This window comes from Myxocyprinus asiaticus, chromosome 16 (genome assembly GCF_019703515.2).
Source record: "Myxocyprinus asiaticus isolate MX2 ecotype Aquarium Trade chromosome 16, UBuf_Myxa_2, whole genome shotgun sequence".
Classification (NCBI taxonomy): Eukaryota; Metazoa; Chordata; class Actinopteri; order Cypriniformes; family Catostomidae; genus Myxocyprinus; species Myxocyprinus asiaticus.
The window spans coordinates 45,810,302-45,836,299 of NC_059359.1; the positions used below are offsets into that span (position 1 = coordinate 45,810,302).

General features: G+C 39.5%; 1 protein-coding gene across 3 annotated transcripts in view; it reads left to right on the forward strand.

Annotated features, from left to right (window-relative positions):
* LOC127453875 (granulocyte colony-stimulating factor receptor-like) overlaps positions 1–25,998 on the forward strand; it is a 65,887-nt gene that overhangs the window by 23,481 nt on the left and 16,408 nt on the right. Inside the window, exons 4-10 of one of the 3 annotated variants that reach the window (XM_051720620.1) lie at positions 290–431; positions 2,504–2,667; positions 12,919–13,073; positions 13,978–14,128; positions 15,382–15,452; positions 16,948–17,146; positions 17,269–17,457. In XM_051720620.1, coding sequence (XP_051576580.1) covers positions 290–431; positions 2,504–2,667; positions 12,919–13,073; positions 13,978–14,128; positions 15,382–15,452; positions 16,948–17,146; positions 17,269–17,457 — 1,071 coding nt within the window. Of the gene's footprint in view, positions 1–289; positions 432–2,503; positions 2,668–12,918; positions 13,074–13,977; positions 14,129–15,381; positions 15,453–16,947; positions 17,147–17,268; positions 17,458–25,998 lie in introns of those variants that run through there. The other 2 variants (XM_051720622.1, XM_051720621.1) reach the window with 2 other exon arrangements.

Sequence of the window (25,998 nt, forward strand, 5' to 3'; positions counted from 1 at the left end):
TCAACATGTGTCTCTCTCTTTGTCTAATATGTATCACCGTTGTACACCATCATATAAAATCATGTTAGTAAACTTATTTACTCACATATTATTTGTTCAAAACTGTAAAAAAAATAATAATAATAATAATTTTGAATTCACACATTACTCTGTGTGTGTTTGTTTATATTGACTGAAGTATACGATATGCATTTTTTAATGCTTTGCAGAGACTTTTCACCAGTTTCATTCCAGTCCAAAGTTCATCCGACTTTTGTCTCTTTCATCTACAATCCTTTTACCTTTACAGATCCTCCGGACGTCCCTAAGAACCTGAGTTGTCTCCTGAATGTAACAAATCCAATCAGACTGCTGTGTCAGTGGGATCCTGGTCAGGCAAGCAAATCAGCAAGCAGAAATACAAACTATACTCTTCACGGCAGCAGAAAAATGTACTTATTTCTGCTGACATTAACAAACCTGTTGCATGTTTATGCATTTATCCCATAAAAACATGTCCAGGTCATGTTTCACTCCAAAATAAGAATTTATATTTTGCATAAAGAGAATTTTAGGACCAGTAAAATATTTTTGCATTGTTTTAGGGTGTTTTCACACCTGGCTCGTTTTGAGCGTTTGTTTCGGAACCTGGTGCATTTTCTCCCTTGGTTCGGTTTAAGCATATATGAACACAACAATCGCACTCGGATCTGCACCAAAACAATCAGTCTGAGACCGCCTGAACGAGGTGGTCTCGGACCGATTGCAAATGAACTCTAGAGCGGTTTGCTTGAGGTGAGAATGCAAACCAACCCAACGGACCAAACAATGTCCCTACAAAAACCATGAACATAACCGAGGGATCTTTGAAGACATCTATAGATCAGCACTTTTCTGTAATTTATCATCAAAACGTGGATATAGCCTTTTGGCAACTATATTAAATGTAATTGCACGTTTAAAATAGGAGCTGTTTTATAATTCCTGAGGTAATTTTAGTACGATCGTTTCTTTCTTTTGGATAGCGGCAAAACACAGGTAGGACAGCGTTAGCAGCTTTTTGACAAATAAAAAACATTTTTACATGGCTTTACTCTGCTGTTTGTGTGTGTGTGTGTGTGTGTGTGTGTGTGTGTGTGTGTGTGTGTGTGTGTACATGCGAGAGAGGGAGAGAGAGATCTGTGAGAACAGGCACGTTTCAATGGGGAAATAATGCAAAAGTGGATAATTTGCAGATAAGTGACGGATAATTTGTATTTGGAGCACAACCTCTAACTGGTGATGCTCGAAAATTCTCTAAAATTTGTAATGGTTGACAAATGTTTTACAGGCATAATTTTGTCATGTGTATTCTGTTGATTCATGTCTTTTATTTTGAAATGTTTAGTTCCTGTTTCCCTTGTCATGTGATTCCTGTTTTCCCTCCATGTTCATTTGTCATGTTTTCATTGGTTTATTGTTTAATTGTCTTGTGATCAGTTCTGTTTGTTCATTGGTTTATGTTCCCCATGTCCATGTATTTAAGCCTCATGTTTTCCATTGTGTGGTTGTCTAGTATTGCATGTGAAAGGGTATGTGCAAAGTCTAGTCTAGTCTAGTCTAGTCTAGTCTAGTCTAGTCTAGTCTAGTCTAGTCTAGTCTAGTCTAGTCTAGTCTAGTCCATGTTTTGTAGTTAGGGGTTTGGATTTCACGTTTATTTAATAAACTGCACTTGGGTTCTTCATCTCATCATCGTCTTTGTCATTGCCATCATTGCCAGTTCCAGCATACGTTACAAATTTAAACCAGTATATCAATGTGTGAGCTTAATCCTGGAACAGCGAACAAACATAATAACCAAATGTTGCCTTGTGAAAGCGAACCGAGCCAAGAAGAAAATGTAACATTGTAACAATTTAGTCCCCATTTCGGAACAAAGCAAACGGTCTACAGGTCTGAAAATACCCTTACTTTACTTTAGATTAATATCTATAAAACTGTAATATAATTTTTTATTATTATTTAAATTGGCATACATTAGCAAAAGTACAACATATAGTAACATGATTCACAATCTAAATAATGTCATTTTTTTATTTTATTTTTTATAAAAGGTAATACAAAAAAAAAAAAAAGAAATGGGGGTGAAATATAAGCTGGACATGTTTTTGTTAGGCTTGGTAAGATTCAACCTTATGGTCATTTAGAGTAAATTCAGTTTGATTGGTGACATACTTGTAAGAAATTTGTCCAGACACATTACAAGGGGACTAGATGGGCAACTCGTATACTTTACATATGAACGAGAGAAATCCACTTAATCAGCCTAAACAATTATGCTTTTTGGCATAATTTGAGCTAAATAAGCATAATTTATACCATTGTAGATTTTATTGTTGATTTGAAATATGTTATATGAACATAATATTGACAGTTTGGAGATTTTGGTCTTTCCCTATTAAAGTAGAAAGGAGCTGTACTTGTATGACTGCCCAAGTGACCGGACTTGCCTTAAACAGACTTTGCTTTATTATAATTTCCTCAGGTTTCCTCCCGGGTTTCACTATGTGCCCCCTCCTGGTGTGCACTTCCAGTGGATTCCACGTAATAATTTGAGTTTACTTTCTGAGATGGAGTTTTATGTTACGGCAGTGAATGCTTTTGGAAACAGCACTTCAGCACCTCTGTTGTTAACCCCTATGAAATATGGTATGTAGAGTGATCTGCTTTATTTCATTATTTCATTTTCATTTATTTATTCAGCAGATGCTTTTATTCAAAGCAACTTTAGAATACTACAAGCAATAGCAATTAATCCAGGGACAACCCGAAGAGCTGCAAGAGGCTCTTTTATAAGCCTTTAATAAAATCAATGGTGTAAGAAACTCTTGCATACTACAAAATAGTTCAGGAATTAATAAATAGGCAAAGGAAGGCTTCTTAAAAAATTGTTTACCCAAAAAAATGAATATTCTGTCATCATTTACTCCTCATGTTGCTATAAATCCACACAAAAGAAAAATATTCTTAATTTTTTTTGCTATACAGTACAATGAATGTGAATCTTTACACAGGCAAGTATCACTCACATTTGTTTCAGAAAATGTAAAGGTCTAGTTATTTTTTGCTATTTTTATTTATTTATTTATTGCACAAAAATCACAAACTTCACCTTTCAGTGGTTGTCTTGTTGTCTGGGTTGGAGAGTAACGAAATACATGTAATGGGATTACGTATTTAAAATACAAAATATTAGTAACTGTTTTCCACTACAGTTACAATTTAAATCTAATTTAAATTTAAATTATGCTAACCAAGGAGTGTTTGAACAGTGAAACACTTTCTTATTATGTTATACATTCATACGAGCAGACAGAGGGCGCTTTCACACTGTTATGAATGAAGAGGTGGATATGATGTTATACAATCAGAAGATTATGTTATTGTGTACACTCTGTGGGGTTCTGAAGTTTGGAGCAGCAGAAACAGTTAACCTTGTGTAAATTGACACGTGAACACTTAGCTTTTTGTTAAGCTAATATGCTATTTCTAGCCATTTTACATGCACCTGTTACGAGGCACGATTATATTTTCTTCTATCAAGAAATTTCACATGATGAGAAGAGTCGTGTAGCGCCATGTGAGGGTCAGACGTGTGAATGGCGAGCTCTGTGCACTTTGCTAGTTTTTAATACCTTTTGTGTCATAAAATGGTGAGATTCGATACACCCTGTTCCATAACTGATCTATGAAGACAATATATGTCAAAGAATTCAAAATCCTCGGGCTCTGGAGACATTAAAAGACACTTACGTGCTCAAGCTGATACCCCAGACAGGGCCACAGACCAGGGACTCAGTTTGGGCGGTGTGGTGGGAGAGATTCAGCGTCAACTGTTGAGCATGTCAACAATGCTGGTGAAGGTCGTAGCTGACTTGGAGGATCTTGCTGTAATATGTCGATCGATCACTGCCATGAAGACAAAATTCTCTGAAGTGGTTACAAGAGTGTCGGACATTGAGAAACGGATCGATTATCTGGAGTCATCGGAGAGGGAATTAACTGCTAATCCGCTAGCAACCAAGAAGACTTGGAACGCATTTGGCCAAAGTTGGAAGACTTAGAGAATCGTAGCCAGCGAAACAACATCCGAGTTGTTGGAAATCCTGAGAGCGAAGAAGGCTGAGATATGGTGAAATTCCTAGATGAGCACTTCCCGAGTCTGCTCGACATAACAGGCCATAAGCTGGAAATCGAATAAGCTCACAGAGTTCTGGCTCTGAGATCCGCTGAGGATACAGGCCCCGATAAATTCTGGCCAAATTTCTGAGATCATCCGATAAAGATCTCGTGTTACGCGAGGCAAGGAGTAAAGGAAGTCTTTCTTGGAAGAACCACAGCATTTTCTTGTTCCTAGATTTTGTGAATTCGATAAGAGAGAAACGTGATCGAGTCAAGGAATGCAAGAAACTCTTACATCAACAGAAGGTCGCTTCTGCACTGATGTTCCCAGCCAAATTGAAAATAGATACTAAGGATGGCCGCAAAATATTTACATGCCCATAACAAGCGATGTCCTTCATAAAGTCAATGGAATGAGTAAGTTATTGTGTGACACTGTCTATGCAGCCGAGTGGATCTGACTCGCTGAACATTCACTTGACTGTCCGAGGAAACTGGGCGCTGCCTTTGTTTCTTTTTGTGCTGGTTCCGCCTAGCTGCTGGAGTTTGTTTTGTGGAGTAGCACTCCTTCGGGACGGTTTGTGGATCAATCTGCACGTTCTTTGTGCTTATGCCTCCTATTGGTTGGAGTTTGTTCTGTGGAATATTTCTTGCAAAGCATTGGAGAGATTAGGTCTTTTTTTTTTTTCTTTTTCTTTTTTTTTTTGCACTCATGTAACAGCCGAGTGGACCTGACTCGCCGAACATTCACTTGACTGTCTGAGAAAACTGGGTGCCTTTTTTTGTTTCTTTTTGTGCTGATTTCGACTTAGCGGCTGGAGTTTGTTTTGTAGAAGAACACACCTTCGGAACACTTATGTGAATGAATCTACACATCTTTGTGTTTACCCCACCTATTGGCTGGAGTTTGTTTTATAGATTATTTTCTGTTGTGTAATTTTGTCTCACAAAATTTGTATAGAAGCACCGGACTTGAGCAATCCGACGGCAAAGTTGTCACGGGGGCTCTTGTAGGCGTACATGAGTTTAGAGGGATGGACACCAGTTGCCGCTGTCGTGCACAAGGTTAATGCACATGTTTTTCTTTTTTCTGTTTGTTTGGTTCAGAGGGAAGTTCGGGGTTTGATTGTTGCACTAATGTTGGAATGTGGTGTTTATAATTGTATTTTTGACACACTATTTTTTCTAATATGTCAAAATGTCAAATGTTAGTATGAGTGGATTGTCTCTCTCCATGTGGAATATGAAAGGGTTGGGGCACACCATAAAAAGAAGGAAGATTATTTATTTTTTAAATGTAAGAAATATGATATAGTGTTTCTTCAAGAAACGCATCTTTCCCCACAGGAAGCTGAAAAATTTGGGAAGATATGGGGTGGACATGTTTTCTTTAGTGCTGGCTCAAGTAAGAGCAGAGGAGTCATTACATTGATAAGTAAACATCTACAATTCAAATGTATCAAACAGATTAGTAATAAATTATGAAGAGTCATTATTGTTTTAGCAGAAATTCAGGAGCAAAGGTTAATTTTGGCTAATATTTACGCACCTAACGTTGATGATCAGGGCTTTTTTATAGATCTTGAAGGGATGTTGCAAGCCACTGGCACCCCACATGATATAATATTGGGAGGAGACTTTAATCTTTTGATGGACTCAATCCTTGATCATAGTGAAGCAAAAGTGTGTAAGTCCCCTTGAGTAACATTGGTGCTTCACAGGTGTAAAAATCCTGGTCTTACAGATACATTTTTTTTTATCAGTCCATAAGATTTATTCTAGAATAGATTTTTTTAATTTTTTTTATATCTAAGTCCCTCATTTCATCTGTTGTTGATTGCTCAGTTGGAAACATCATAGTCTCAGATCACACCCTGGTGAGTTTAGAGGTTTTGCCACATATGGAGAAAAATAAATCATATAGTTGGTGCTTTAATGTATCCCTTTTGCAAAATCCTGAATTCCAACAAATGCTAAAGGCTGAAATCAATGTTTATATGGAGACAAACTGGTCCTCAGTATCCTCTGTGGGAGTGACTTGGGAGGCATTTCAGGTGGTTCTTAGGGGTCAGATCATACAGTATGCCTCATTCATCAAAAAATCCAAAGCACAAGAACTCGTGGAGTTGGAAGGGAATATTAAAAATGCTGAGGCACCAAATGTCGTCTGATGACTTCAGAAAATTGACCCGATTGAAATACAGATATAATTCTATTTTGTCGCGGAAGGTGGAGTTTTGGCTGTTCAGGGCAAGACAGTCATACTTTGAGTCGGGGGACAAAGCAGGGAAGCTTTTGGCTAGATATATAAAGCAGAGAGAATCTTTTTCTACCATCCCCTCAGTGAAAACTGCTAGTGGTGAAATATTTACCTCGGCCATTGATATTAAAGGTGCAGAATGTAAGATTCAGAAACCCTTGTTATTAATGATACCTGTGGCCGTTAAGTGAACTGCAGCCAGCTACCTTTGCTCGTGTTCACGCTCGCGCATACACTCCATAGGGACGCTAGCGATCAAGCATCAGCCAAAACAACGATGTAACGTACAAAGAGACTGAACGTGATCCACCGGCATCATGCTGACAGATGGGGTAGTATTTTTAAAATTACACATTTATGATTGTTTTACTATAATCTTTGAGACTAAACTAAAACTACTTATCAGCTAATATAGCATACAGATACACACATACAGCTACATACTACCAAAATATACCAGACAATTTACTGCTTCACTGCACTGTTATGTTGCACTATTGAATGTTTTGTATGTCATATGTTGTGCTATGAGCAAGAAACCAGCATATTTGCTTTAATTTATCCTGTATACTTGACTGTGAAGGACTCCACAAACAGAAGGGAAGGAGGACACAGGGAAGCAAGTTTTTCCAGACTCGGGTAAGGCTTTTAATTGGCCACTTCAATGCTTTACAACTTCACAAACTCAACAGTCTCAGAGGCACATAGGCACTCAAACTCATTAGCTTCACGAACGTAAACACATTAGCTTCACAAACATAAACACATCAGCTTCCACGAGCACTGTAGGCTCCCTTGTGCCAGACTCTCTCTGCCTCTCTGCTGGTGGCGTGGCCGTTTATATGCCCTCTCCCCATGCTCACTGGAATTAGAGATAGGTGTTAGACATAATCTAGTTCAGGTGTAAGCGCCCTTACCGCATTCTCTCTCTCCGGACAGATGCTTGACCATGCCCCTACTGCCACATATCCCCACCGCCCAACTCAGGCCGGGGACCATCCGGCCTGTCTATCACTCCCCCCCCCCCCCTCCCATTTCTGGAAAGGAAGTCTCCGACAGCCATCTGCACCCTCGTTCTGTAGACCACCTTGAATTTAAAGAGCTGGAGAGCCAGATACTACCGGGTGATTCGCATGTTGGTATCCTTCAAGCGGTGGAGCCTTTGGAGTGGGACATGATCTGAGCAGAGGGTGAAGGCCCACCCCATCAGGTAGTAACGGAGAGTTAGGACTGCCCGCTTGATGGCCAGACACTCCTTTTCCACAGTGCTGTACTTTGTTTCCCTCAAGGAGAGCTTGCGGCTGATGTACAGCACAGTGTGCTCCTCCCCCTCCACCACCTGCGAGAGTACGGCCCCCAGCCCTCTGTCTGAAGCATCCATCTGCAATATGAAAGGGAGAGAGAAATTAGGTGCATGTAAAAGCGGCCCCCCGCAAAGTGCGGCTTTAATCTGTGTGAACGCCTGTTGGCCCTGCTCCGTCCACTGGACCGGGTCTGGAGCCCCTCTTTTAGTGAGAACAGTCAGTGGGCTGGTGACGTCCGAATAATTAGACACAAACCTCCTGTAATTGCCAGCCAGCCCCAGGAACTGTCTCACCCCCTTTTTGGTCTTGGCTCTCGGGCAGGTCGCAATCGCAGCAGTCTTGTCAATTTGGGGATGCAATTGGCCGTGGCCCAAGTGGAACCCCAGATACCGTACCTCCACCTGTGCACTTCTTGGGGTTTGCTGTGAGCCCTGCCTGACGCAGCGACCTCAGAACCGCCTCAGATGCTGCATATGACACTACCAATCATTACTATACATGATGTAGGTATAGGTCTGGGGATTCTGTCCATGAGACACTGAAATGTGGCCGGGGCTCCGAACAAACCGAACGGAAGTGTCACTAATTGGTATAGTCCAAATGTTTTTTTCACGGGAAATTGGTATCAAGGGGATCTGCCAATAACCCTTTGTCAAATCCAATGTCGAATAAAATCAAGCAGTGCCTAACCGATTGAGCAACTCATCAATGCGAGGCATTGGGTATGCGTCAGATTTAGACAACGCGTTGACTTTTCTATAATCCACACAGAACCGTACAGACCCGTCGCTCTTAGGAACTAGAACAATTGGGCTGGACCAATCGCAGTGGGAATCCTCTATTACCCCCATATCGAGCATTGCATCCAATTCTTCCTGAACTATTTTCTTTTTGTGCTCAGGCAAACAATAGGGACAGCTATGTATCACCACCCCTGGCTCGGTCTCGATGTGGTGCTGGATGAGGTTCATACAACCCAGTAGAGGGGAAAACACATTTGCAAATTCCTGTTGCAACTTGGCAACCTCTGCGCCTTGTTACGGTGAGAGGTGGTCTCCGCAAGTGAGCGGGGTGATATGATTAGGTTTTGTATTCACCTCCGGCCCGAGCTCTGCCCTCTCCAGAACTACCATAGCCAACGTCACAGGGACCACCTCCCTCCACAATTTCAGGAGGTTGAGGTGATATATTTGACGTGCGCCCCCTCTATCGGTTCACTTTACCTCATAATCGAGATCCCCCACTCGTCGTGAGACCTCAAAGGGTCCTTGCCACTTGGCGAGTAATTTGGAGCTCGATGTGGGAAGTAATACGAGTACCTTATCTCCCGGTGCAAATTCCTGCATCCGAGTTCCCCTGTTATACAGTCGGCTCTGTCGTTCTTGAGCTTGGAGCAAATTCTCCTGTGTTAGTTGTCCCATGGTGTGGAGTTTTGCTCTAAGATAAAGAACGTATTGAGTTTCATTCTTACTGGCTGAAGGTCCCTCCTCCCAAGCTTCGCATATGACATCAAGCACGACGTGCGGGCACCGCCCATACAGCAGCTTGAATGGGGAAAACCCAGTGGAGGCTTGCGGAACCTCTCGTACTGCAAATAACAGGGGATCGAGCCATTTATCCCAATTTCTAGCATCCTCGTGCACAAACTTACATGCTCATGTTCTTAAGGGTTTTATTAAATTGCTCCACCAGGCCATCTTTTTGTGGATGGTAAACGCTGGTGCGAATTGACTTAATGCCCAATAATTCATAAAGCTCACATAGTGTCCGTGACATAAAGGTTGTGCCCTTATCGGTGAGGATTTCTTTTGGAATCCCCACCCGGGAGATTATTTTGAAGAGTGTCTCCACAACACTACATGCTGAGATGCTGCGTAGAGGCACTGCTTCCGGATATCGTGTTGCATAGTCCACCAGGGCTAACACAAAGAGTTGTCCACATGCTGATCGCTCTAATGGCCCAATGAGGTCCATGCCAATTCTCTCGAAGGGGACCTTGATCAGTGGAAGGGGGTGCAATGGCGCTTTTGTGGTGGCCGGTGGATTCACCAGCTGACATTCGCAGCATGCCGCACACCACCTGCAAACATCGCCACCAATGCCCGGCCAATAAAAACGGGCTATTAGTCAGTTCAGTGTTTTCCTTTCCCCTAAGTGACCCGCCATCAGATTATAATGAGCCACCTGGAACACCATTTCCCGGCAGCTCCACGGTATTAAGAGCTGGGTTCTATCTTCCTTTGTTTGAGTGTCCTGCATCACTCTATACAACCACTCATTTATAACTGCGAAATAGGGATATGAAAGTGCGACACCCGGCTGGAGCTGTTGACCATCGATCACTCTCACTTGGTCAAAGGCGTGTTTGAGGGTTTCGTCTCACGACTGCTCCAAAGGGAAATCCCCTTCGGGAAATCCCCTGTGGATGGGAGCGGCCGCAACCTCTCCCCCCCTCAAGTCATCCTGTAGATGCTGGGGGTGGTGCAAACCCCTGTGCGCGGGGAACTGGATTCGGTGGTGGGGCTCCTCACCCCCATGGGGCAGAAACGGGCTCTGGAGAGAGAGCAGAGTGAGAGGGAAGAGGGGAGGGGGAAGAGAACGGGGAACACACAGGAGGAGTGGAGAGAGAGTAGGAGAGTTCTTCTGCCCTCAGGTACGCCACCATATGGTCCTCTGCCAGTTGGACAGCTTCCTCCAGTGACACCAGGCGGTGGTACTGGACCCACTCTGCCGTTCCATTTGGCAGTCAATGGATTAGCTGCTCCAGCACCACCTGGTCGATCACTCCCACTCCCATTTCCAGCATGTGTCTCGGAGCCATTGGGAGAAAGCAAATGGGCAGCCGGTCCTCTCCAGTTTATGGATCGAAAGAGCTGGTGGTACTGCTCTGGACTGTGGCCAGCCCACTGCAGGATGGACTTCTTCAGGTCCTCATAAGCCAGGAGGTTAGCTGCCGGCAGTTGTTGAGCAGCAAGCTGGGCTTCCCCGGACAGCAACGGGAGGAGCCTGGATGCCCACTGGTCACACGGCTGGCCCCAGATCTCCACGGTTCGCTCAAAAAGACCGAGGAAGGCTTCTGGGTGGTCTTCTGCCCCCATCTTCAGGAGCGTGGGTGGGGTCAGGGGGCTGTGGTTGTCCGGGGTCGCGGCCGGTGCTCTCTCCTGGCTGAGGAGGCTCCAGATTGCATGCCGGTTCTCTGCTTGAACTCGTAGGATCTCAAAGAACTGCCGATCTTGGTCTTGGCGAAGCTCAAGCAGGGATTGTTGGTGGGACTGGTGTAGGCTGGCGAGGGACTGGAGGATCTCTGCCAACTGCGAGGACTCCATGGGGCATACTTCTTCCAACTTCAATCCCGGGGTTCGGCACCAGTGTAAAGGACTCCACAAACAGAAGGGAAGGAGGACACAGGGAAGTGGGTTTTTCCAGACTCAAGTAAGGCTTTTAATCGGCCAATTTAATGCTTTACAGCTTCACAAATTCAACAGTCTCAGAGGCACGTAGGCACTCAAACTCATTAGTTTCACAAATGTAACACATTAGCTTCACAAACATAAACACATCAGCTTCCACGAGCACTGTAGACTCCCTTGTGCAAGACTCTATCTGCCTCTCTGCTGGTGGCATGACCGTTTATATGCCGCTCTCCCCATGCTCACTGGAATTAGAGACAGGTGTTAGACATAATAATTAATAATTTATAATAATTTAATAATTAATAATAATTAACAATTAATAATAATTATAATAATTAATAATTATTTTATTTATTTATCACACATTATGCATTTGTACATATACAGTGAAATTCTTTTTTTCACATATCCACAGCTAAGCTGGGATCTGGGAACATAATCTAGCTCAGGTGTAAGCACCTTTACCACTTTCTCTCTCTCCGGACGGATGCTCGACCACACCCCTGCTGCCACATTGACTTTTAGTGGTGATTACTGCTTTTGGAAAAGGTCATGAGGCATCGGTGTATTACTCCCTGTTAATTCAGAGTCTGGGGGACGGAGCTTCGTCTTCTCTCAAGAGATTATGGGAGAAAGATTTAAATTTGGTATTGGAGGAGGGAGTGTGGGCTAGGATTCTAAAAAGCATCAAGTCTACATCTAGAGATGCAAGGGTCCATCTGATGCAATTTAAGATTTTGCATCAATTCTATTGGACCCCCTCTAGATTGTATAGGTTGGGTCTTAAAGACACACCCATCTGCTGGCAGTGCCAATCAGAAGATGGGGACACAAACATTTTTTGGGGATGTGTTAAGGTCCAAGAATATTAGTTGAGGGTTCCGAGCTTTATGTGTGAGGTATTGGACACTAAATTTCTATTTTGCCCCAAACTCTGTTTCCTGGGTGATGGGATGGTTGTTAACATTGGGGATAGATATTGAAAAAGTTGGATCCTAGCCAGAGTCATGATTGGCAGAAAAGTCATCATCAGGGGATGGGAGTCAGCTGGGGCAGTGGTGCAGGGAGATGGGTGGGGTGGCGGTGTTTGAGGAGGTGATTTTTAGAAGGTTTGTCAGATAGTGTGTTGGGAGAGGGGGGGGGTTATTTGGCTTTGTTGGAGGGTTTTCGGGATGTTCTAGTTGTTGGTGACCACAGAAGTGCGTGTTTGTGTCGGGTGGGGGGTGGGATGTTCAGGGGGAGGGGTTTAATGTGAATAATTGATTCTGTATTTTATGTTGAGTTTGTATGTTTTATGATTGGAATCAATAAGATATTGTTAAAATAAATAAAAAAATTCCACATGATAAAATGATAATTTTTTTCTCTAGTAAGATCTTTTAAATTAGGGTAAAGATGTACTGCAAAAATCTTATTTGTATTGTTTTCCTTTAAAACTTTCTAAAAATCCTTAAAACAGGATACATTTACTTTACCTTGTTTATTTTTAATATAAGATAATTTATTTTTTATATAAGTATATTTAGTTTTACTGTACTGGAAGATTTTTGATTGTTTATAGTCAAAACAAGTGAAAAAAATCAGCCAGTGCTGAAGAAGAAATCCAAAGTATTTAGATTACATTACTGACCTTGAGTAATCTCACGGAATACATTACAAATTATATTTTAAAGCATGTATTCTGTAATCTGTAGTGGAATACATTTTAAAAGTAACCCCCCCCAACTCTCCTTGTTGTATTGGGCCTGTCCAATGTAAGTATTATGATTAAACTTGTGTATTTTATTTTTATTTTTTTCAGCAAAGTTTGAGCATCCTGAGATTCAGTGGGTTGAAGCACATAAGTTTGGATGTTTTCGGTACAGCTGGTGGCTTCCAAAGACTCAGTGGCTGAAGGTGACCTGCAAAGTGGAGTTGAGACTGACAATAGTGCAGAACAAGCTTGACACAGAGCTGGTGAGTGATTGCGTTTCACAGTAATATTGACTATTTGTATAATAATGCCTTTGTGGAAGTAATAAAAATTGTCTTTTTAATAGTGGTCGACTGATATATCGCAGAGGCCTATAAATCGGCAGATATTCGTAATTTTTAAATTCTCTGTATTGGCCGATAAATGTTCTCATTTGGCCGATTCATTTCTCAAGTCGCGATGGTGCCAAGAATCACCTGCTTGCACATGAAGGAGCTCTCAAAAACATGTGACCAATCGTTTTGTTGTTTCGTGCCATCGTGTTACCATAGTAGTAGACGGTCCTGCATATCAGAGCTGTGAAAGATGCAAATGAGCTCATGATGTTTAAAGTTCTCTGGTATTTCATTCTCTCTTTCTCTCTTATCAACAGTTCCCTGTAACTGTTAACTGTCTTGACTAATGATAAAAAAGCAAATATCAATAAAACTTTTATCATATATCATATGTTAAAATAGATTTAATTCACAAACCTCACCTCATTAAAATGCCATTTGCCTCATCAAAATTCATGGTTGCTGGACTACTGTGTGCACTGTTGTTACTGTATTTCCTTTTTCCTAATATATTACAATTTCTTAATGTTCAAACAATTACTAAAATGGGAAGATTAACAACCCCCACCCCCCAAAAATATTTTTATCTACCATCTAAAACACACAAAATCAAGATTTTTGTATTATTATTTTTACAAAGTTAAAGTTTTTTGGTGAAAGTATGAGTAAATATAATGTAATTTTCTTTTTGCCAATTTATGTATATGTCATTTAATATGATATATCAGCATTATATCAGCATATCTGCCACCCTACTCTCTAGATATCGACATCGACCATTAAAAAAAACTCATATCAGTCGACCTCTATTTTTTAATTTATGCTATTTCAGGTTTTCCTCAGGGAGGCACCACCACTGAAAACAATCCAGGTGTGTGGACTTCTTCATGGTACAAATTACAGCACCAAAATGCGAATGAAGTATTCCAACGGATCATGGACTGAATGGAGTGAGCAGAAAGTAGCTACCACGCTTATAAAAGGTATGTAACAAGTACTGGTTACTAATTTATGTTCAACCCATTTACTATACTGTACACTTAAATGTGAAGTGTGTACTTTATTCAATAAAAAAACTTTTTCCTACCCACTTTAAAATACAGAGAAAACTATAAGCCATTTAGTATAAACACTGTTACTCAGTGGCACTTTCAAACACATTGCTCTGTTTGTTTGAGCATCCCAACCAGCCCGACACAGCTACACAGACTCAACCAATGGAATGGGTTTGCCTGACCAATTTCAAATGGGGGAAGTGTTTGTTAAATATGTTTGAAACAATCATTAATTTTGCAGTTTCATTGGTGACACTAGTGGTGGTTTCTTCAACTACCCTGGCCTTTATTTTTGTATGTTCTCTATTTTCTGGGTTCTTTCATATTGAAATTCTGTTGTCTGATAAAGATTGGAAAAAAGAAAAAACAATACACTAGTGCCACAGAAATTACAAACTTTACCTATGACTCAAACAAAATTAATGTTATTTTATCATTTTATCAAAACCCATTATAAAGGCTTTTTTCCCCCATTCAGCTCATTGTAGAATGTTCCCGAAAAGTAAATAAAAAGACTGCTAGACTTTACTTATGAACTTAAAATACTTTTTGTCCTTTTTTGTTGTTGTTGTATGAAACCTAAGTCTATGAGAATGCCGGCCAGTGGCATAACTTGGATCTTAGGGGTTCCACTGCAAAGCACCAATCGGCATCCCCTTGTTAGTCACCCTCAGTCGTTTTCACTGGCAGAACAGTAATGGTTCTCACCATCAGGCCCTCTGCCATTTTCAGCATTGTCGTTTTTATCTAAGTTATTCGAGTGCATGTTACATATTTTGTGAAAGGAAAATTTACTGCTTTTCCTTAAGGAAAACTATTTTACTGTTAAATACAGTATTAGGTAACAGTGTGAACTAAAATTATTAAAGAAATTTAAGAACTTATTTTCCTTGTGTATATTTTAACCATTTTGTATGTACAGTATTTAACAACCCAATAAATATATTTTTCTTCAGTGTATATTGTAAAATGAAATGGTAAAGGAATGTCCGTTATGACGAATTTTGATGTTGGCTTGACAAGATGTACCCCTCTGTGGAACACCTTTAGAGTTTGTTTTTTTTATATATATTTATGAAACAGAATCATCTCTTCAAATTGTGTCTAAAGGCTTCAGTCCTTTGGGAATGGCAACAGTCTTGTTGTCCTGAAGTATTCACAACTGACTGCTTCTTTTTCAGCACCGACTGGCCGTCTGCACACATGGCTGAAAGTACAGGACAATAATGAAACCGCACATCTGTACTGGAAGGTGAGAGTCCATCGGACTGCACTGAAATACTTTTGAAAATTATGTTTCTCTAATCTGATATTATAAACCTATTTAGGATTGGATATTTTGTGTTTATATACATACATAAAACATCTTAAATCTTAATCTAGGAGTAATCTTATTGTGTAAAATGCATTGATATTTCATTTGTCAGGGTCATTTGTTACAGGAATGTTCGAGTTCAATACAAGTTATGCTTTATCGACAGCATCTGTGTCGATTACCAAAGATCACTTTGACTCATCCCTCAATTTGAGTAATGTTCTTACAATAGAGGTCTATTGTGCAAGGCATTGCAAAAGGATAAATGTCACAATTCACAGTGTTTGTATATAACCACAGGAATTCTATATTACAGTATATTTATTAAAATGAGATGTGTGATAAAACTGCTTACTATCCTTTCCTGTGCAAAGTTATATTCAATCTTTCAATTTCTTTTATGACCATGACCAATAAAGCTGGTAACCCGGTAACTTTCACACAGTAGGCACAAGGATGCCAAAAAGAGGCATGAAGTAGCTATCCGTAAAGCACTGTTTACATGATCACGTATAGGAATTACATCAGTAACACATAACTTGATGTTCATCCACTTAGGAAAGTAGTACCACCTCAGAGCAACAATTTAGACAACTTTATAGCTCAAATAAAAATAAAAAATTCCCCCTGAAAAATGATTTAGAAAATATTAGCTGCATATTTCTGTATTTAAACCATTCGATACACTTGCCCCATAGACTTTCATTGTTACTCTATTACTGTAAACATGATTTATGAGGAATGAGCCTAAATTATACTACCGATGGAGCTTAAAGAGATAGTTGACCCAAAAAAATTACAATTCTGTCATCATTTACTCTCCCTCGTGTAGTTCTTAAAGGTGCTCAAATAATTTTTTCCTCATTAAAAAACTCCTAAAGACATGAATTGTAATTTTGCAATATATGAAGTAAATCATGAGCACACATTATAATATAGACTCCAGTCATATCAGTAACCTTATAAAAGCTGTTTTATTCTACATGGAGAGGGTCCACACATGGGGGCTGCCATGTTAGAATCACATGACCAGCTGAACACTACTGGCTTAATCTCATTGATTGAAGTAATCATGGCTGACTTTGAATACTACATTTCTACAGTAGCATCTGAAACTGAAAACTATTGATCAAATGATGCTGCATCCAAGCTGCTAGGTGTCAGTGTAAGTCCAAGATGACACAAAGACAAAAGTTACTGAGTGCACATTTAACTTTCATTCTTCCATGGAACACTGAAGACAGCTTCAAAAGTGAATGGTGACTGAGACTAACATACTGAACATTCCACAAAAGAAAGAAAGTCATACAGGTTTGAAACAACATGAGGAATAAGGAAATGATAACAGATTTTTCATTTTCAGTTGAACTATTCTTTAACTTCGTTTGAACATAGAGAATTCAGTTAACTCTCTGTCATTATATAATTTCAGCCATCACCACAGTTTCATGCCAATGGCTGGAATCTTTCATACATTGTTGAATCAAAGGAACCTAAAAAGATGTTGTGTGTTACACAAGAAAGCCACTGCTCTGTCATACTCACCAAGAGGCTTAGAAAGATCTACCTGAGAGCTACTAATGAAGCAGGAAGCTCCAATTATACCATAGTGCCTGTGTATCGGAAAAAAGGTATTGAATGTTGATCCCTGAAAATCTCATTCAGTGTTTTGTGATACAGAGTTCAGTCCACTGTGTTTTACCAGTGAACCCTACATAATGTTAAATTACTTCTTATTTTCTTTTTTTTTTAGTACTGGAGGCCGTTTTTAATTTCAGTGTGCGTCCTCAGTCGGAGACATCTCTGCTGATCGCTTGGGAGCGTCCGGTGTCTTCCCAGGAGAAGGGGTACGTGCTGGAGTGGAGATCTCTGATCGAGAAAGATGCAGCTCTCCTGTCATTTGCACTGTTGGACAAAAACAACTTGAGTATTGTAGTAACAGGTAAGGCAATACCGAACTAACCTAGGTTGAAAAATCTTTTTCATGTTGTGCTTGCTTCTTTTATAAGAATAATAATATATCATGCCCCCAACTCATACGTACATTTTATAATAAGGAACGGTCCTATTGGAGAAATTCTAGCTTTTTTATTCTAAACATTTTTTATTGATTCATATATACACAAAGAAAAATCCAAACACATATACAATGAATCAACATTCCCACAACCCCAGCTTTCTGCTTGCCACCTCCTTGAAAGCAGCCACCCTCCCCATTTCCACACACCACCCCGAAAATGAGGGCACTCTGTTCAACTTCCATCCTCTTTAAATTATTTGCCTGCCAATCATGGGACTGGTCAGAACCCAATTTTTTATGTGATTATCCCCCAAATTTATGACCGCCCCATCACCCAAAATACAGAGTCTAGGACAAAGTCAAATTTGAGTGCTCAAATGTCACACATACAACTCTGAACTTTCAACCAAAATTCTTGAATCTTAACACACCCCCAAAAAACATGGGTTGGGCTCTAATAGAATATATTATGAATTGCATAAGGTGCACCCTTGCATCTCTAGATGCAGACTTGACATTTTTTAGAATCCTAGCACACACTCCTTCCTCCAACACCAAGTTTAAATCTTTCTCCCATAATCTCTTGATAAAAGTTAAAGCTCCGTCCCCCAGACTCTGAATTAACAGGGAGTAATACACTGATGCCTCATGACCTTTTCTAAAAGCAGTAATCACCTCTCCCAGAGTATCTGCCGCTTTAGGGGGGTGTGAGCTACTCCCAAAAATAGTATAGAGCAGGTGGCGCAGCTGTAAATACCTATAGAACTGAGATCTGGGAATCTCAAAGTGTTGAACCAAATTTTCAAAAGATCTCAACACTCCACTCTCATATAGGTCACCGAGTGTAGTAACCCCCCTCACAATCTACTCTGACCAGCAGAAAGGGGACCTTTCAATACATAATTTAGGGTTCAGCCATATGCTCGAGGCAACATTTAAATAAATGTCTGAATTAAACACTCTGGACACTTTTGTCCATACCGAGTGCAAATGCGAGATAACGGGGTGTTTAATAGAAAGGCTTTGTAATGGCAAAATAGGGGCAAGAACTTCCTGTTCAATACAAAACCAGGGAGGGGCTCTCTCAGGTGGAAGCAACCAATGAGCCAAATGTCTGAGACCGAATGCATAATAATAAAACAAAATCTTGGGTAGGCCTAGCCCAAATTTGTCAATCAGCCTATGTAACTTATTAAAATGTAATCTGGGACATTTACCATTCTAAATGAAGGATATTGCTATACTATCAAATTGCTTGAAATAAGAGAGGGGGATATCTACAGGGAGAGATTGTAACACGTAGTTACATTTTGGAATACAATTCATTTTAATAACATTATCCGTCCCAATCATAGATAAATGTAATGACGCCCACCTGCCCACATCACTCGAAAAACTTTTTATTAAGGGGTCAAAATTAACTCTAAATAAATCAGACAAATTTGCTGGGAATAAAATGCCCAAATACTTAATGCCCTGTTTGAGCCACTGGAAGGTGCCCGGCTGGAAAGCTGTTACTGAGCAGTACGCTGTCAGAGACGAAGCTTCGGATTTAGACCAATTGACTGTATCCTGAGAACTAATTAATAGGAATTAATAATTCTGTGGAGGCAAGGCATAGATCTAGTAGGGTCAGAGACAAATAACAAAATACCATATGCGTAAAGCAAAAGCTTATGCGCCATTCCTCCTGCCACCACCCCTGGAAAATCATCCTCCTTTCTTATAGCGGCTGCTAATGTTTCCAGGGCAAGACAGAACAATAATGTGGAAATAGGGCAACCCATCTATCCAGAGTCAAATAATCTGAAATTAATCCATTTGTTTGTTCCACTGCTACCGTGTGTCTATGAAGTAGATTAATCCATCCAATAAATGTTTTCCCGAACCCGTATATTTCTAAAATCTTCTAAAAGATAATCACATTCGCCTTTTTGGCGTTAAGTGAGATGGCAGTGACCAGAGTCTGATCATTCGCCACTGACCACATGATATTGATAAAACACCTAATGTTATCAGAAGAGCTACGACCCTGAATAAACCCCACCTGATCTATATGTATAAGAGATGTCATAACTTAATCAGTTAGCCAGAATTTTTGACAATAATTTTATATCTAGCTTGATCAGGGAAATTGGACGGTAACTCTTACACTCGCTTGGATCTTTGCCCTTTTTAAGAATCAGACTGATCTGGGCTTGTGTCATGGTTGGCGGAAGCTTTCCATTCTTTAATGATTCCATATAAAATTTGAACAAAAGTGGAGCCAGTTCTGTAGCATAAGATCTAAAAAATTCAGCAGCAAAGCCATCTGGCCCCGGAGTCTTGCCTGTAGGTAAGGCCTTAATTACCTTGTCAAGCTCCTCCAAGGTTATCTCAGAATCAAGAGAATTTTTTGCTCAGTCGTCAATTTAGGGAGATCTAATGGTTCTACAAAGTTTCTAATGTCTTCACCAGTAGACGAAGACGTGGAACTACAAAGATCAAGATAGAATTCTTTAAAAACATTATTAATATCAATGGCCGAGGTAAAAATTTCACCACCAGCAGATTTCACTGAAGGAATGGTAGAAAAAGACTCTCTCTGCATTATATATCTAGTCAAAAGCTTCCCTGCTTTGTCTCCAACTCAAAATATGACTGTCTTGCCCTGAATAACCAAAACTCCACCTTCCGCGACAAAATAGTATTATATATGTATTTCAATCATGTCATTCTCCATATGTGCAACACCTCTAAACTCACCAAGGTGTGATCTAAGGGTGTGTTCACACTTGAGTGAACCGAACTACAAGTGTGAACACACCCTAAGACTAAGATGTTTCCGATTGAGCAATCAACCACAGATGAAATGAGGACTTAGATGTAAAAAAAAAAAAAAAAATCTATTCTAGAATAAATCTTATGGACTGATGAAAAAAAAATGTATAGTCTTTTACCAGATGGGTTTAAAAGTCTCCAAATATATATAAGACCAAGATTTTTACACATCCTGTGAAGCATCAATGTGGCTCTAGGGGGCTTGCACACTTTTGCTTCACTATGATAAAGAATAGAGTCCATCAAAAGATTAAAGTCTCCTCCCAATATTATATAATGAGGGGTGCCAGCGGCTTGTAACATCCCGTCAAGATCTATAAAAATCCCTGATCATCAGTGTTAGGTGCGTAAATATTAGCCAAAATCAACCTTTGCCCCTGAATTTCTGCTAAAACAATAATGACTCTCCCTAATTTATCTTTAATCTGTTTGAGACATTTGAATTGTAGATGCTTATCAGCATAATGACTCCTCTGCTCTTACTTGAGCCAGCACTAAAGGAAACATGTCTACCCCATATGTTCCCAAATTTTTCAGCTTCCTGCGGGGAAAGATGTGTTTCTTGAAGAAACACTTTATAATATTTCCTTCATTTAAAAAATAAATAATCTTCCTTCTTTTTATGGGGTGCCCCAACCCATTTACATTCCACGTGGTGAGAGACAATCCACTCATATTAACATTTGACATTTTTACATATTGTAAAAAATAGATTGTGTGTCAAGACCACATTCAACATTCACATGCAACAGTCAAACCCTGAACTTCCCCCCGAACAAAACAAACAGAAAAAAGAAAAATGTGTGCATTAACCTCACGCATGACAGCGCCAACAGGTGTCCATCCCTCTAAACTCAAACAATCCATGTATGCCTATGAGAATCCCCATGACAACTTTGCCATCAGATGCTCATGTCTGTAGTTTCAATACAAATTTTGTGAGACAGAATTTCATAACAGAAAATAATCTATAAAACAAATTCCAGTCAACAGGCAGATTAAACACAAAGAATGTGTAGATTAATAATAATAATAATAGTAATAATAATAATAATAATAAATAAATAAATAAAAAATGCTCAGTTTCCTCAAGCAGTCAAATGAATGTTCAGTGAGCCGGCTGGCACTGAGCTCAGCAGATGACCAAATCTTTCCAATGTCCTGCACAAAATACTCCACAAAACAAACTCCAGCCAATAGGAGGCATAAACACAAGGCACGTGCAGATTCATCCACAACTGTCGCGAAGGAATGTTATTCCACAAAACAAACTCCAGCCGCTAAGCGGAACCAACACAAAAAGAAACAAAAAGGGATTCAGCTTCCTCAGACAGTCAAGTGTATGTTCAGCGAGTCAAGCTCACTTGGGGGCAACATGAAAATCACCAAATGGCTTACTCAACCCATTGTCTCTATGAAAGACATCACTTGCTGTGGGCATGTAAATATTTTGTGGCCATCCTTAGTATCTATTCTCAATTTGGCTGGGAACATCAGTGCAAAAGCAACCTTCCGTTGATGTAAGAGTTTCTTGAATTCCTTGAATCAATCAAATTTATCTCTAGTCGAATTCGCAAAGTCTGGGAACAAGAAAATGCTGTGGTTTTTCCAAGACATCCTTCCTTTACTTCTCGCCTCACATAACACAAGATCTTTATCAGACGATCTCAGAAATTTGGCCAGAATTGGGGCCTGTCTCCTTCTGCTGATCTCCGAGCCGGGACCCTGTGAGCTCGCTCGATTTCCAGCTTATGGCATGTTATGTCGAGCAGACTTGGGAAGAGCTCGTCTAGGAATTTCACCATATCTTGGCCTTCCTCATGCTCAGGAATTCCAACAAGTCTTTGGAAGATTACTTTGCCGATTACGATTCTTGAGGTCCTCCAATTTTTCCCAAATGCGTTCCAAATCTATTTTGGTCGCTAGTGGATTAGCAGGTAACTCCCTCTCCGATGACTCCAGATAATCGATCCGTTTTGAATTCTTTGACATGTTGACTTCTTTGAACAGTTATGTAGCAGGGTGTTTTGAATCTCACCGGTTTAAGACACAAAAAGAATTAAAATCGATCAAAGTGCGCAGAGCTCGCCGTTCACACGTCCAACCCCCGCATAGCGCCACGCGACTCTCCTCTGATGTACTACCTTGATGAACAGGCAACATACTTTGTTAAACCAACGAGAGCAGCAGAGCCTGCCACAGATGACGCGCTCTTGATTTAGGTTTAATTCACTGTCTACTGATGCTTAATTTTACTGCACCCAAAAGGCAAAAAGCAGTAGTATTTTGTCAATTTTAAGTTATTACCAAAATAATGGGTCTCTGTCTCTCTTGTTAAAAGACGTGTTGGCTCAACTTTGCTCAGATTCAGGGAAAACGAAGACTATATACAGTTGTGCTCAAAAGTTTGCATACCCTGGCAGAAATTGTGAAATTTTGGCATTGATTTTGAAAATATGACTGATCATGCAAAAAAAAAACTGTCTTTCATTTAAGGATAGTGATCATATGAAGCCATTTATTATCACATAGTTGTTTGGCTCCTTTTTAAATCATAATGGTAACAGAAATCACCCAAATGGCCCTGATCAAAAGTTTACATACCCTTGAATGTTTGGCCTTGTTACAGACACACAGGGTGACACACACAGGTTTAAATGGCAATTAAATGTTAATTTCCCACACCTGTGGCTTTTTAAATTGTAATTGGTGTCTTTGTATAAATAGTCAATGAGTTTGTTAGCTCTCACATGGATGCACTGAGCAGGCTAGATACTGAGCCATGGGGAGCAGAAAAGAACTGTCAAAAGACCTGTGTAACAAGGTAATGTAACTTTATAAGATGGAAAAGGATATAAAAATATATCCAAAGCCTTGAAAATGCCAGTCAGTACTGTTCAATCATTTATTAAGAAGTGGAAAATTTGGGGATCTCTTGATACCAAGCCAAGGTCAGGTAGACCAAGAAAGATTTCAGCCACAACTGCCAGAAGAATTGTTCAGGATACAAAGAAAAACCCACAGGTAACCTCAGGAGAAATACAGGCTGCTCTGGAAAAAGATGGTGTGGTTGTTTCAAGGAGCACAATACGACGATGCTTGAAGAAAAATTAGCTGCACGGTCGAGTTGCCAGAAAGAAGCCAATGCCACAAAAAAGCCCGGTTACAATATGCCCGACAACACCTTGACACGCCTCATAGCTTGTGGCACACTGTAATTTGGAGTGACGAGACCAAAATAGAGCTTTATGGTCACAACCATAAGCGCTATGTTTGCAGAGGTGTCAACAAGTATTGTGCTCCTTGAAACAACCACACCGTCTTTTTCCAGAGCAGCCTGTATTTCATAGCCAAACAACTATGTGATAATAAATGGCTTCATATGATCACTATCCTTAAATAAAAATAAAAATTTTTTTGCATGATCAGTCATATTTTCAAAATCAATGCCAAAATTTCACAATTTCTGCCAGGGTATGCAAACTTTTGAGCACAATTGTATATAGTTTTATATAGTTATAGTTTTTAAAGTTTTCATTTGGCTTTGTAGGGCAGTCTGGCAAATTATTGGTATGTTTAATGTTAATTTTGATATTGTTGTTGGTCTAGTCTTACTGTCGAACGTATTTGTGCATTTGAGTTGTACTGAAAGCTACACAAATGAGTGGCATCCACATATAATATTTGTCAACATCATGAACTATGCATACAGAAAGTCAGCATCTTCACTGTGTTTCTGTCATTTTATTTATTCAGTACACTTCAGCAACTTAAATATCTTTGGTAATCACATGATTCACCAAATCTAGGCTGTTAATGGTGTGCATGACATTTAACTCAGCCAAGATCTGCGTAATAAACTACCCATACGCAACAAATTTATACGTTTAATAGCTAATATAAGAACTGTCAACAAAGTGATGGACAAAAAATAACCATTAATTCAAAAGACATTTATAAATGTTGTCAACACTTTCCAAAAGCTGCATTTTCAATTGGTAGTGTTAAACAATAGTCCTCAGTTAAAGCTGTTATATCAGAATATGACAATCCCCAGTGATTTTATAAAAGAAAATAACTGAAGTAAACCAAAGACAACATTCCAGAAGCTTGGTTTTATTTTAAATATGTTCAGTTTTACCTTTTTGCTAACGCTTTCAGCAGATATAACATTGGTGTTTTTATTATGGAGGAGGAAAAATCTTCTTACCCTCAAGCATGTGAGTGATTGGCTACTGCCAACGGCAGACTCTCCCACTTCCAGTTATTTTGGCAGGTACCTCCGGCCACTGTTGCCAATTTAGCGACTTTGTCGCTAGATTTAGCAACTTTTGTCTCCCCTTAGCAAGTAAATGACCCATCTAGCAACTAGCAACAATTTTAGCAACTTTTGTAGTCTGCCTCAGTGACATTCTTCCTCATCTGGTGACAGAAAAAAACGTTAGTTCTAATGTGAAAGACGTCTCCTGAATGCGCCCCCCTATGTTTAAAGTAACATGACTGACCTGCATGCCATCAGCAGTTGGACTTAACAGATGTACTATAAATCGAATGACTGACAAGCTTTCATGTTGTTGGTATTTGTTGCGACAGTCTCAACCTCAATTCACGTGGATACTCTCCGTTTAGAGAAGAAAAGTCAGTCTACAGCAATAGAAGAGCATTGAGAAATTATCTAGTAGGGCGAGAAAGAGAGAGAGAGAATGGATATGAACCCCTGATCTATAATAAAGTATAGAGATAAGTGATATGAACAGATGAGGTGTTACTGTCAAAAATCAAGTAATAAACACTGATGGTTCAGAATCACACACCAGATATTTTCAAAAATAAGATACATTACATATTATCTCCAAAACAGCTCCATGTGAGGCATTGTTAAAAAAAAAAAAAACTGTTACATTTAACTATGTTAAAACAACAACAACAACAACAACAAAAAAACATCCCCAACACTAAACCACTGCCTATCCCTGGTTGCTAATGCTAGGATAATTTTGGCCAGCTTGTCTATGAATGTTCGTTAAAATAGTTTTATTATTGTGGCAAAAAACAAACAAACGAACAAACACACACACACAACATCTATGCCACTGTCTACCACAACTTGCTGAATGTTTGATAAGTTAAATTAGTAATAGCTAAATGATTAGTAGTTAAATGATTAATTTAATGCTTTACTTCTCTGTTGCCACAATATACAGTATGTGCTGTAATATACAGTATTTTAATGACCTGAATTATAATATTTATTATACTGTATATTATATTTATAATTATTTTAATTATTACTAAATTAGCTGTATTTGGATACCTTTCAGTAAAAATGGATATAAACAATTAGTTGCGATTATTTCAATTAGTCGGCACATCGCAATTAATTTGATTAAAAATTGCAATTGATTGACAGCCCTTATAATAATTGATTTTATTTGTATAGCACTGTTCATGCAGCTCAAATTGTCTCAAATATAAGATATTAAACATTATTAAATATTAAAAAAGTGATTGCACTCAAAAAAAACAATGAAAGTGTCAAATCATAAAAAAAATAAAATAAAAAAAAGGGAGGTTCAAATTAGAGAGAATAAATAATATGTACCATAAATTTGTAGGCTACAAATATGTAAAATATATTCATGT